Source organism: Pleurodeles waltl, chromosome 11, assembly GCF_031143425.1.
Source record: "Pleurodeles waltl isolate 20211129_DDA chromosome 11, aPleWal1.hap1.20221129, whole genome shotgun sequence".
Classification (NCBI taxonomy): Eukaryota; Metazoa; Chordata; class Amphibia; order Caudata; family Salamandridae; genus Pleurodeles; species Pleurodeles waltl.
Window position 1 is genome coordinate 707,388,564 of NC_090450.1, and position 14,339 is coordinate 707,402,902.

General features: G+C 43.3%; 1 protein-coding gene across 2 annotated transcripts in view; it reads left to right on the forward strand.

The window, feature by feature from the left end:
• Positions 1-14,339, forward strand: part of LOC138266018 (cytosolic purine 5'-nucleotidase-like) — a 289,639-nt gene that overhangs the window by 262,571 nt on the left and 12,729 nt on the right. For both annotated transcript variants that reach the window (XM_069214326.1, XM_069214325.1), the window contains 4 exons: positions 1,363-1,429; positions 2,225-2,395; positions 9,978-10,029; positions 10,829-10,889. In XM_069214326.1, coding sequence (XP_069070427.1) covers positions 1,363-1,429; positions 2,225-2,395; positions 9,978-10,029; positions 10,829-10,889 — 351 coding nt within the window. The remainder of the gene's footprint in view (positions 1-1,362; positions 1,430-2,224; positions 2,396-9,977; positions 10,030-10,828; positions 10,890-14,339) is intronic.

Below are 14,339 nucleotides of genomic sequence, written 5' to 3' on the forward strand. Positions count from 1 at the left end.
GGCGGAGGCATAATGTGGCTAAATGTTTACAAGGTGGTGCAATGCGTGCATTGCACCATTTTGTAAATTTGGCACGGCGTTTTTGCCAACCTAACGCCACATTAACGTAAAAAAAAAATGCTGCTAATGTGGAGCTAGGCCCTTCTTAAATTTAGCCGATGGTGTCTCTTAAATGCTTGCAAAGTGATAACAAGCTTGACACCGAGGTGTTAGGCTCTACCCATCCCAAAGTCAAAGATAATACTTGAAGAAAAGAAGAGCTGATGGCCCCTTAAAGCAGGCATTTGTTTTCGGCCCAGTTGAAAGTAAAATTAAGAACGTCCTCTCACAGTCTACAGGTTTCTGCTCTGCAGAAAACGTGCAGGCTTGCTGAACTATGTCCTGATGTCGGAAAATAAAAATAACATCATGAGAAATTCAGCATATTTCACTCTGTCAGAAGTACCTGCTGGAACCGGGATTAGGATCCCTCAATTTCTGCACTGAAAATATTACCAATACTTTTGAGAATGCCTAGCCCATGAGTCAGGGCACAAGTCCTAAATAAAACAGTAGTGGGACTAATTAGCATAGGCAATGTTCAATGACCTCATACTGAATAATGTCACCGGAAGTGATGTAACAACGCTAACACGACCCTCAGTTGCGCTCTTTACAAAAACAACACAGAAATGCCAGCATAATATTTTACTTTTTGCACACCACCTCCGTTTTCTACATAACAATACTTAATGACTGAAAGTGGCAACCTTTTCATTCAGATCTTAGGTGCTTTCTGATTGCATTTTTAAGCTGTTATTACCTCTGTGGAAAAATAAACCAGCATATTTCATTTAAACTAGTTTGCTGTTCTATGTTTCCTTACTGCTGGTGTTCTTTCAGCAGCTGCAAACATCAAAGTACCTCATGTTCCTGCATCTCTAAGTGCAGAATGAATACTGCGTAATTGGCAGTATCCACAGTAAAGCTAACCTAAGATAATCGCCTCCTGGGCCATCTCACATAGGAATGGAAGGTGCTGCCAGGGGAGAGATGTGTTAAACACTCCAATGACACTTTACAAGTGGATATGATGCTGTGCAATACAGAGTTTGTACATGCAAGCTAGGGCAGTTGCTGGGGCACAAGGTGGCACTATGCCCACCGCCTTGAGCTAAGGGGCGCTGCACCCCTTCTATAAAAATATTAGGGGGGCTTTCTCCACACACGTCCACCTGCCATAAGTAACACCCTATATACATTTTTTATGTAATGTAAAGGTACCAATGTTGCAGGATTAGAACTAGACATCAATTGCATTTCTGAGCATTGCATTGTATTGGCCTTCAGCAAGATTCTCACTGTATCTCCATGTGGTTGCAGGACACTGGAAAGCTGCGCATCGGGACCTACACTGGGCCACACCAACACTGTACAGTGTACTCCGGAGGTAAGAGCAAGAGTATTCCTTCAGCTCAGGAGCAAACATACTAAGACGAAGGCAGAGCTCTGAAGTTTTGAGAAATCGCGCGAGAACTAATCAGCATATTTGATGGCATCACAGGAAGTGATGTCACACAAACTTTGAAATCTATGATAAAGAGAAAAATGTTTGACGAAGTAATAAAATAAGAATTAAAAAATTTAAAATAAACACAACAATAGCAAAACTTAAGTTAGGCATGAAGTAGCACTCTGACGTGCCCAAAACAGCCCCTGCCACTAACTGAAGGGGTATGTTGCATTGTTTCAATCGTGATAAAATTACCTTATGGAGTATTCACAGCTTCCGGGAGCTGTTCTGCACCATCAGAGTTCTGAAAAGAATTTCATGTAGAGTTCAAGTTATAGCCTTCTTACTAGGGCTGACATTTAACATGTGTGAGTCAGATCTCAACCTGGCCTCCAGATGTGTGAAGGTCACTTACAGAGAGTGAGAGCTGAAGTCTCTTGGAAGGTAAATGATATCAGGGCCTACTGATGTGCACATCAGAGGCCAGACCACAAGCTAAACTTTTAAAAGAGAACTGGATCTAGCAATTTTTGTCAGACTGCCATCTCTGTGATCGCATGAAATGAGAAACAACTGTCTGCATAGTTGCATATGTAAAAGTTATGTGCTGGTGTTTTTGTTAACCATGAGCAGTTCCATTGTGGATAGACGAATTGCACTGCTTGTTCTTTCATCTGAGTGAGCTAAAAACTCAACACCGTCCCTGTTGATCTCTTGCTTCCTCTCATGCAGGCTCCTCGGATGTAGTATGTGACCTTCTCGGAGTGAAAGGCAAAGACATCCTCTACATTGGGGACCACATCTTCGGGGACATCCTGAAATCCAAGAAGAAGCAAGGTTGGCGTACATTCCTGGTGGTTCCTGAACTGGCAAAAGAATTGAATGTCTGGACGGAAAAGACTGGTGAGTGTGATTCTGTGATTCCCCCGTTTCCAGCCTAATTTTAGCTTTACTACATGTGCTCCATACTTAGCATACTGTGCAGATTTAACCAAAAATATGAATGAAGGTCTAATGAATGAAAATAATACTGACAGAGAATGTGCTGCATAATTTTCTCTTTTGCTGCATAATTTAGATTACCAAACTGTACAATTTGGTCCACCATGCTGCGCAATCCTGTTAGCCCTAACAATGTTAATGCAGAGTGGTATGAGGACTCTCGTGATGATGAAAGCCATATTTCACAGGGAGCCATAAAATATTTAAAAATGTAAATATTTTCATATTTTAAGGTTCTTTGTTAAATATGTTTTTATACCACTTCAGTTTATGCAATAAAAGCACCCAAATATGTAGCATTATTAAATATTACCACAAGTGTATTTTCTGGTTGATTTGCAGCAACACCTGGAAAGACCTCCTTTTAGCCGCCTGTAAGCTTTCTCAATGCAAAATCTGAGCTGACTTCTCTCATCTAACTCTGGGTTACCCTGTAGGTTAGCCACTATATGCTGACTCCTATATTTGTCTAAGTGTTTCATTTTTGTGCCTAATCTGTATCCTGCTTTTAGATACTCAGTATTCTGTTCATCCTGTGATTCTTTAGGTTATTCTGCTTTCTCCAGAGAGGCTTCTAAGGACCCTTCATTTCTCTGGCCAGAGAAAGCTCTTGCTTTCACACTGATCCCGTATTCCCTTAGCTTTTCCTATCTATTGCACCTCCCTCCTTTGTAGACTGTACTTTTCTAGTCCAATGCCAGCCAGCCCTGCAATGCATGGGCCTCAGAATATTGTGTACTAATCATCAGACTGCATCCGCTGTCATAGAAGTGAAGAACAAGTTACTTATCTTTGGTAATACTTGTTTTGGTGGATACTCTAACTGCAGATTCCTCACCTTGGGCCAAATTCACAAAAGCACTTATGTGTAATAAAGTTACGAGTGCAGAGTCTATGCACTCGGGCAGACTCTCCAAACTGCAGTTCTCAGTGCGGAGACTCTGCACTCTAAATTTTACTACATGTAAGTAGCTTTGTGAATCGGGCCCCTTGTGAATATTTCACAAACATCAGACTGGATCCAGAAGTACTCTAATCAATATTCCTGAGTACCAGTTGGTGGCACTGTGTGGCTCTGCATGGACCCTGTTCCGATTTTGGAAATGACAAATGGAGGTGCATATAAGCACCACCATGTGCACTGATTTCAGTTTCTTTCTTTGGCACGTCTGCCCTCAGACACAGAGCCCATCAGCAAATCTGTATGATCAGTTTGCAGATCTCTATACTGGGACTTTTTTACATGGAAAAAAAGCCCATTCCACAGAATGGGGAGGTGCGGTCCAGATTGAGTAGCAATTAGCAATTAGAAAGAGCATTACCAAAGAAAAGTAAGTCATGCTTTCGATGAATAATTCTAAATGCAGATTCCTCACCTTGTGAATAGATACCAAAGCAGGACCGCCCAAGGTGTTAGGTCTGTGGATGTCCCAAACCAAAAAGTCCAGCAGGAGCAAATGGACAAAATACATTCCTGTGGGCATGACTGTGCAGACAGTAGTTCTTCATGAACATGTGCATTGATGCCCACATAGCAGACTGAGAGATATCTAGGACATGCACTCGCTTGCCAAAGCAGTAGCAGCAACCTTGGCTAGATCGAAATGAGCCTGCAACCCTTCAGAGGGCCGCTTCCATGCTAGTGCATAGCAGATTTCAAAGCAGAGGATTATCCACCTAGAAATGGATCTTTTCTGCAATACCTTGCCTTTCTTTGCCCCCAAGGAATCCACAAGTAGCTGATTGTCTCTAGTATGATCAATGTAAAAACTGAGGGTTCTTTTGGGATCCAATTATGCAGTCTCTCCTCTTTCTGGGGATGAGGCAGGGCAAAGAATGCCAAAAGAGTGATAGCCTGTCCGACCTGGAAAGATGTTACTACTATTAGCAGAAATGCAGCTGTTCTTAACACTAGTTTGTCTGGAATTATTTTTTTGCATAAGGTGGCCTGTCCGAGAGTGCCTGCAGCTCACTTTTGTGATGAGCTGATGTTATCAAGACTAGAAAAACTGTTTTCAGGGTCAAGAGACACAGTAGACAGCTGTGCACTGGATCAAAAGCAGAGCACATTAGAAAAGTAAGAACCACATTCAAGTCCCATTGTGGTATTACAAAGGGGTTTGGCTGGACATTTGTTGTAAACCTTTTAGAAATCTCATCACAACCGGTGATTTGAACAGAGGAGGCTGATCTGACAAATGCAAAAAAGACAAAGGAGCTGGCAATTAGCCTTTAACAGTGCCCAGTGCAAGTCTTTGCTGGGACAAAGATAAAAAAAAAGCATCCACCAGTTTGCCTGTAATGGAGTCCTCTAGTGGTTGCCACATCAGTCCACATGCATGTCCCAGCACCTGCTATACACTAACTTTGTGGAAGGGTGTGTAGCTGCCAGGATAATATCAACAACCTAGAGTGGGGGAGCAAATGTATTTAACTGCCTCAATTCCACCTTTACGCATGGAGGTGCAGTTTAAGCAGACCCAGTTGCAAGACCCTTCCGTGCTGTTTAAACTTAAGATCCTCCCAAAGTGGCAGCTTGATCGGGGGAGATGTTCAAGAGTTCCGGATACCACACTGTCAAGGTCTATTCTAGAGCCACAAAGATAACTTGGGATCAGTCTTCTGATCTTCAAAGCTCGAGTCAGGAAAGGCAGTATTTCGAATTTATACAGGAGTCTTGAACTCCACTCTTGGTTGAATGCATGTCTGAGAGAGGCTTCTTAGGAACTTTGCTGTAAAACTTTTGATATTGGACATTTTCGGCGGTGGTGAAGAGATCAAGACAGGGTTCTCTGCATTGCTGATAGGTGCCCTGCACCACCTTTGAGTCTAACTGACATTCATAATCCACGAGGCATCTTCATCTGAGTTTGTTGGCCCTGGTGGTTGATGATTCTGCCAGGTGGTTCACAGCCAGAGAAATGCCTTGATAATTCAGCCAGTTCAAGATGTGTTAAGCCTCCTGGCACAAAATCCAAGACCCCATCTTGTCCTGCTTGTTGCAGTACCACATGGCGGTGTTGTTGTCAGTACCATACTATGCTCCCTTTAATGACAGGAATGCTTTCAGTGCTAAGCAAATTGACTCCAGGAGATTGATGTTGAGCTGTGTTTCCACTGGAGACCAGAGTCACAGGTTGCCTCCGAAACTCAGCAGGGATGCATCCGTTACCAGAATCAGCTGTGGGTGGGGTAAGGAGATGGGTCTGCCACTGATAATGCCGTTAAGCAGCCACCACTGCATATCTTTTGCAGTCTCTTCCAAAACATGGAATGAATCTGATCAGTTAGTGCGTCACTCACTGGGACTTTAGGTTGCCCTTCAGATCCTACACATGCCACCTGGCATGTTTGACACCCAGGATTCAGGAAGCCAGCCTGTCTCTGTAGCCCCAGAGCCATTCTCACTAAAACCCAGGACAGAGGCTGAATCATAGGGATCATAGCCCGCATGTCCTGTGCTCTTCATTCCGAATGAAAGGCATGAAACTGCACCACATTCAGGATAGCTCTGATGAATGGGATCATCTCCAAAGGCATGTTGCTATTAAACTTTAATGATATTGAAAAATGTTCAGTTGTTTGAAGGGCTAGGACTGTCTGTGGTTGGCCACATGCCAACAGCCAGCCATTGAGAGAGGTGAAGACTTGAACACCTAACTTTCAAAGGTGTGCTGCAGTAACCAACATCACTTTCATGAACACCCAAGGGGCAATGGTGAAGCCGAAAGGGAGAACAGCAAACTGAACTGCTCCTAGCCAACCGTGAACTGCAGATAATATCTGTCGGCCTGAAGGATGGGAATATGGAAGTAAGCATCCTGCAGGTCCAGCGCTACCATCCAGTCTCCAGGACACAACATGGGCTAGAGTAAGCATCTTGAATTTGTCCTTCCACAGGAAGATGTTGAGAGGGTGAAGATCTAAAACAGGACAAAGTCTTTGTCCTTCTTCGACACAAGGAAGTAGGAGAAGTAACACCCAGTTCCTGCTTCCAGTGCCAGAACCATCTGTGTAGCCACTTTGGCCAAAAGGGCCTGCACTTCCCGCTGCAAAATGGATATGTGGCCCTCCATCAGATGCCCTGACCTATCCGTTGGAAGTAATATCTTGGTACACCGGGAGAAAATGGCAGATCCTGCCCCTATGGGGTGGCAGTGTACTGGAAAGGACACATTAAAGCAGTTTTGATGTTCTGGTTGCTAGAGGGGCTGGGGACTGAGTAGTGTGTTGTCCACCCTTTCCTGAGTGTTGCTTTGGCGAGCCAACGCACCACCCTCAAAAGGGTTGAAGAGCCAACTGTGCTGGCAGCAGGGTCTGGCATTGTCAATATGCCAAATCCCTGGTGTAACACTGAAATGGGCAAATCTGTTGGGGAAACTGTATTATACATTGTGGAGAGTCCAAACGAGCGAACTGTGGTGCAACTCTCATTGCTCTCGGGTCGAGAGCCATTGAATGGCATACAATCAAGCATGTTTGGACAACCCCCGAGTACACCGTAGACCTCATCATAATGTGGCATCAAAGCACTACACTTGTGCAAATTGTCTAACCTAAGTAATCAGTTGTGACCACGTCAGACCGGATAATACATTTTGACAGCTAGCATTTACTGAACATAGGGCAAGCCTGACAAAAGAAAACATGTGCTTGCCAATAGCTTCCAAATGTTTGGATTTGCTGTCACAAGGGGGTTATAGGAAAGGCGAATGCCAGAACCGCTAGGCTCTCTGACTTTGGATGTTACGTGATACATTCAGTGTTGCCTGGAACTGTTGTATGGTGATGAGCAACGTGTCTGTTGATTAGAGGCCCAGCACATGGGTTTGCCCAAGTGCCCAAGAGAGATGGAGCTTGAACAGGCTGGAACACCTCAGTAAGGAACACCTCCATATTCAGGAGCTGTAGGTCAAGGACCTCGGCTGCCCTACTGCAAAAGATGCTCTCTCCTCAGTGGAAGGGGTCATGACTAACACTTATCTGGTGAAGTCTTCAGACCACTGGAATCATCTAGGTCTTCAAACCAATGGTCCTCATCTTATTGTGGGACAAGTTCATCCCCATTGTCTCCAAAATGTTGGCTTTGGTCTCAATCAGAGCCAAACATTTGGTGTAGCATCTGTGCTTGGGTGTGCGTTAAAGGCAATGTCTTATTTTCCAAAAGATTGACAAAACTCTGTGCCCTGATGGGCTTGGAGCATGGTCTCAGATGACGTTGATAAAGATTTGGCTTGGAGTTGGAAACTAATGTAGTATATGGATCCTCCTCCTGCAGCGTCCAGAGGGAGCCAGAAGCGAGCGGAAAATGTGCAGCCTGGACTCCCTACAGGCCTTGACTTGCTATGATGTTGCAGACAGACCCAGAAAAGTTGGCGTGCATTGGTACCAGACTCAAAATCAGCTCCTCTGGAGTTCAGGACGAGACCAGGTGGCACCTTGTTGCCCTCTTGTCTTCTCTGGAGATGGAGAAATGAGGAAAAGGGCTGATTCCCACTTGGACTTCTTGTGCTTCTTCTCTGACTCACCTGAAGTCTTCAAACGTGAAGAAAATCTACTGTGGGAATGACTTTGGGAATGCGAATTGGACATCTCAACTTCGACCAATCATGACGCAGTGTTTTGGGGTGTTTTGTAATTTAGAACTTGCCATATAGCCTTTGGTTTCATCTGGGCACAGTCGTCACAGGATCTGGAGTCATATTCCGACCCCAAGCACCAGAGACTTACTTGGTGCGGATCTGTCACAGACATTCATTTGCAACAGCCCCTACAAGGTGTAAACCCTGTAATTTTAGAAGTGCATATGTACCCTGCACAATGGTAAAATCATGAGGAAAAATAGAGAAAAAGTCTCATCACAAGAGCTCTGCATCTCCATCTGAAGGCAGAGAAAGAAAGGAACTGACATGGGAGGTGCTTGTATGTAGCTCCATTTGTCATTTCTTGAGTGGAATGAAGTCAATGCATTGCTAGATGGCACCACCTACTGGTGTGCATGAGTACTGCTTTAGAGTGTTTACACATCCAATGTGACCCCAGGGGACACATTACCTAAATTACAAATCTTGCTTCCTCATATGTATCTGTACATCACGTCTCACTCTACTTCACCTCTCGCACTATACCATTCTCATCAAGTCTCTGCCTGCCTCCCATACCCTCTTATTTCTCGTATTCAGAAGAGTTGGTGGTCACTCCTTAGCCTGAACACAAACAGAGATTTCAGGAGAAAACAATCAGTTTTCTTTTGATGGAATGGTGAACATCTTCACAGCAGTGCCATGAATTTCACTACTGCAGCACAACTGCCAGCTGTGAAGGAGGATTTATGATTAAGGATCCCTGAAATTAAAGCTGTGATTTCAAGCAGAAAATGAATATCTTGCACCCATTAACCAAACTACAGCTCTGTAAATTCTCATCTTTGTTATTCAGTGCCTATTTTGTTTCTAGAAAATTCAATTTAGCTACTTTCTATCTTCTTCAAGGCGCTGTCCAAAGGTCTTACATTGACCTCTCTGAAAGAATCTGTTACACATCATCTTATGTGTTTTTTCATTAAATATCTGCTCTGTGCCAGTGTTTATTGCAGCTCAAATCAATCCCCCAAATTAGTGATTTTTGATCAGGGATTTTGTGTGCACATGTGAGCCCATGGTGGTAAATATACTGCTGTATATTTATTGGCCGTACGCACATGTAGAAAAATATTGTCCACACACAATAATAAATCAAGACCCACCACTTACTCTTGGTTATAGTTAATTGATAGCTTTTCTTTGAAGTTGCATGTATTCAGCCTCTCCACAAATACGAAAGTTTCTTCTGAGGATCATGCCAGATTATTAAGATAAATGCAAAAAATGAATCCATAATTTAACATTTTACATAAATTGGTCCCTCTTCAACCTGAAGACGCTGTCTCCCATCAACTCATTGTTAAACCAGCACAGCATGGCACACATTTACAGCCTATAGCCTACCCTGTATTCAAAGAAAAATCACACTCTCATACAAGAAGGATGAGCAAGATAGAAGTGGAAAAAATGTAACAACATTCTACTACGATGTAAATCTCTGACCATTGATAAAAAAATACCTTACTGTCAGCAGGACAAAATCATGGTCTATTCAGTTAGATAAATATATCACACCCATTGTTGCTCCCAACATATTTCTTCGCCAAGGAATACTTTATAATCATTGTAAAACATATTTTTGTATCCATGACAATAGAGTCTAGTTTACAGAAAAGATGTAACAAAAACTGTCTACATAGAAAACGAGATTCTCTGTAAATATCCTGTTCCACTCTTACCGAAGGCTCATGGTCTCTTTTCTATGACTCATGAGAATCTCAGAACATCCATCATATTGCCCATTACTTCAAGTACATCCTCACATGATAAACAATTACTCCATGTCTCTTTGGCATTTTTAGTACACAGTCACCGAAATAAACATACTTGCTCTCTTTCAGAACTTTTTGAGGAGCTGAAAAACCTGGACATTTTTCTAGCAGAGCTATACCAGTAAGTATAACCTCTTCGGCTGTTGAGCTTGGGAATCAGAACAAGAAGTGGGTTAATGGATGGCCTGCTGAGATCCAGGTAATGGGGTTGAATTGTGGAAAGGAGCTGCATACTGACCACACATCTTTCATTTTTCAATCTCTTTAAGACAGTATGGTCTCTGTTAGATGGTTGTTTATGTTATTTTGGCATGGCCAGTTGGTTGACAAGGCAGCAGCACTGGGATCTGATGCTCAAAGTGCTACCCATGGAAGCCTTTATCTACTGTTCCATGTTTGCACATCTCTAAGCCTTGGCTGTGTGCATGTGCTATTTCTATAGCGCAAACATACCTGAAAGCCAGGGAAGTGAAGAACAGGGACAAAGGCAGTGATACAGCCTGTTACAAGGGCGCAATACTTCACTTATGTTTTTACTGCCACGCTGCCACTCATTCGTACAGCCCTCTCGGGCCACACGTTCTATCTCTGTGGTGCAAAAATGTGTGACTTCCTTAGTTGCTGCTAGCTAGGACATCCAATGGGAGTGGAGCAAAGGGGGAAAATATATATATAGCTCTACATCTTACCGAAATGGGTAACTTTCACCTTTGATTTACAACAATTCAGAGTGGAAATACAGTAACAATAGATTATAAAATAACAAGCAATCACTGTGCCCCTCAATTCAAGAGCTGTGGTTGTCTTGCTAGTGGGGACAAGTAGTCTGTTTTGGGTGGAGTGGGTTGGGTCAAGCATTAGGTAGAACACACTTCTCTGTAGTGTAAATTCATGTGCTTACCATGTTCTCTCCTGTCAAGGCACATGGACAGCGGAAGCAGTGAAAGGCCAGATATCAGCTCTATCCAGAAACAAATCCAGGTAAGAAAGGCCTCCATACCCCGGTTGCCCAGCCCAAGGTACATGCTGTTCTATCCTTGCGTTGCAGAGCCTGGCATGCAGGGAGGTATTATCCAACATGAGAGATTGTTTAGACTTAACTATAATCATCACCAGATCTTTGTACTTGCAAAGAGACTTCAGCTGAAGAGACAAAGCTTTATCTATGGACCTAAGTATGTCTGTTTGAAAGGATTTGCATCAATGTCAACAGGATTTGCCATAGTGAAGCTATCTTAGTGATTGTGAAACGCGTGTTGGCTGACGTTGTATGATTTTGAGTATTTCACAATGCAGGAAACAATATTATAAACTCAACAATGTATTAACTGACTGCTTGAACGTAAATCTGAGTGAGTCGTGATGAAAAAGCGCTGTTTACTTTTTGTCACAATCCATTGTATCAGACTTTCGTTTGAAAGATTAGCTGATTTAAAGGTCCAGAGACTGCCAATGACAATATGGGATGCTGAAAAGATTAATTTTATTGGGCTTTCATTTTCCCCGAGACCGTAAACAGAGGAATTAAATGAGCTCTTATGTTATAGCCCTGTATAAGCTCTTGGGTAGAAATGGTTTCAACGTCATTGCATTGCCTAATTAACCAAGCTGTTTTACTACTGAGACCACCATAACAAGCGGCAGACTTTCATCCAAAGCAGTAACTCTGGGCAGAATTCCAACATCCACAATTCCGAGTGTCCCCTGGGCCTGGAATTATCAGGCCCACAAGCTTCAGACGTGATAACTCTAGGCCTCGAGACAATGTACCCTGTTACATGTTAAAGGGGCAGGAGCTGAGAGCAGGAGTACAGCCTGGCCACCACCGTACCCTGGAAGCAACGCAGGGGGAGCTGACAGTGCTCCTCCTGGATTAGGCCCAAGTATGCCCTAGCCCCTCCTTCTGTCCACTAAACCCTTCAATCCTCAGTGGTGCTCCTGCTGACATTTTCCACTTTCTCTGAGCAGGCAGAAAATGTCAGTGTTTGTTTCCTTGTGATGGGGAGAAAGTACATGGAATAGGACCCAGTACTATCAGGTCCATGCAGATATTCCTCTTCCAATGAGGACAGCTGTATTTGCCACAGGGTGGTGCAGAGATACCAGCCAGAACCAGAAATGTTGGTCTCCCTGTATTGCTACACAAAGTGTCTTGAGGACCTACCTGTGCCAGTAATAGTAGCTTGAAAATATACTTTGTAACACATAAATGCCCAGTTAATGCAAACAATCGAACAAAATGTTGACAATGTTTACATTAAATGATGACAGATATATTACGTGCAGGAAACTCGTCATTTATTAGCTGTGGGTTTCAGCTAGTTAGGGGTATGGGCCTCATTTTAGTCCTGCCTTTTATTTGGTTCTTTTCATAACAAAAGTACATAAAGCATTTGTCCTCTGCCCCTCTTCCTTTATATCTCTAGGAAGGTAGTCAGCTGTGAAAAGCCCTGAAGTAAGTGGGTGCTAGGAATGTCAGAATGGTGCCACCATAAATGTTGTGTAACATGACCTGTCCAAACTGGGAATCAGTCTTAGAACTAGAACCCAGGGTGCACATTTTGCAAAATGTTTGATATGCAACAGACACAAATTATTTTCACAAAATGGTACGTGTTGAAACAATCACAAACTATGTCTTGGCCCTAACACCATTGTCATGAAATCCCAGTCATAAATGTGGAATTGAATGGAAAAGAATCAGAGGCTAATTCATATAGCAGAGGTGGTGCTCGTATCCTTGTATTCATCATACTTGGAACCATAATTTCTTTTTACAGACAGTACTCAGACACTACAAAGATAGTTTGAGTACATGTATGGCCCGCTTCTCAAAGGTTTGTCCACCATCACAGCCTGCGTTCCTTTCCTTTGGGTCCAAAGAAGAAACTAATTTGTAGATGAGGAGCAGAGAGGTGGAAGGCAGTTTGCTTCAATAAGCTGACATCAAGAACAGCAAGTACAGTGGAGACTGTAGAGTTCGGGGGCTTAGAATAGGTCTTCCCAAATGGCAAACCGACCTGCATCACCTCACACAATTTTTACTTGAAGGTATGGAGCACGTTACAAGTTACCACCATGCAGGTGTCATCAATCAAGATGGGATGCTGTTAAACTGCTTTCACCCAAAATATATGGTCATGGATTCCAGAAGGAGCAGAAGGATGAATACCTTTATCCAAATAGAGCTCAACAATACAGGTTTCTTCAAATCATTCAACAAATCTTTTTAGGTATTTGAGCTTAATAACTCTTAGCTTAGTCCAAAGAAGGACTGAAATATACAACAAAAGCAGCATTGGCTCTAGTACAGTATGTTGGGAAACCATTGAGCAGAGAAGTCAATACAAAGACTAACAATGTTGGATGATGGTGGTTATATGTTTGGGAATGGTGGCTTTTGATGCTGCCTTGAATGCACTAACGTCACCAAGAGTGATGAATATTCCCTTGTTCTGCTTACAAAGACTGTTCCTAATACCAATGGTGAGCAACACTATGGTAGTGAAAGGGGAGAATGAGGGACAGATAGAAGACTGTGGCCTCACCTGACATGCATTTGAGTTCGATGCGGCCTGCACCACCATGCTGCTGACATTGACTTTCCTGGTGTGACTGTTTCCCATAATTCAGATAAGAGTTCCCTTCAAGGTCCACTGACGTAAAGATATTTCTGGACTTTTCTGGAACTGCTAAGGATCGAAATGCCCAAGTCACCCTCTTCCACTCCTCTTGTTCCATAGTGACAAAGGTTTCCACCATCTCACTCGTCATTGTCTGTTCACTACCTCCTTCAGAGTACAAACCCTGAAAAACGGCCTGCAAAAAAAGTTCCTGTGCGATAAACCCGAGAGCTGAGTTTTGAAGACATTCATGCTCTGACTGGTTTTCTGCTATTGCCCCCAGCATATGCACTAGGATACCCTAGAGCCATCACTTTGTTGCCGTTGTACTTGCAGGAGGAAACTCTGCAGGAGCCTCTAAGAGAGACGTAAAGGAACAGGGAATTTCTTTGTGGTTCTCCTTGAGGCTTGAATTAAGCATACGACCAGATTAAATTACTAAATCTGACAGGGAGCCACACTGTCTTTAGTGGCACGAGCTGCCCTAATCGCAAGTAGGTACAGCCTAGGAAGCTGACGTAGCCTGCATGGGTGACTCACTTAAGATGAAAATTTTCCCAGGCAATCTGTAGCCCACATGACTTCTACCGAAATGTAAACTGAAAGGCTCACAAGAGTTCTAATGATGTATTAGAGATGAAGAAAGGTTGCTCCTGCCCTTTGAACCTTCAGTGCGTCTGATGATGTTTGTCCTGCATATGATGTAGAGGTGGGACAGGGGGCCTGATCTTGAGAGGTCACTTGCCTCTGTTCATGACCTTTGGTTTGTCTGTATAACTGGCCGATTTGCAAGCTTGAGAGGCACAGC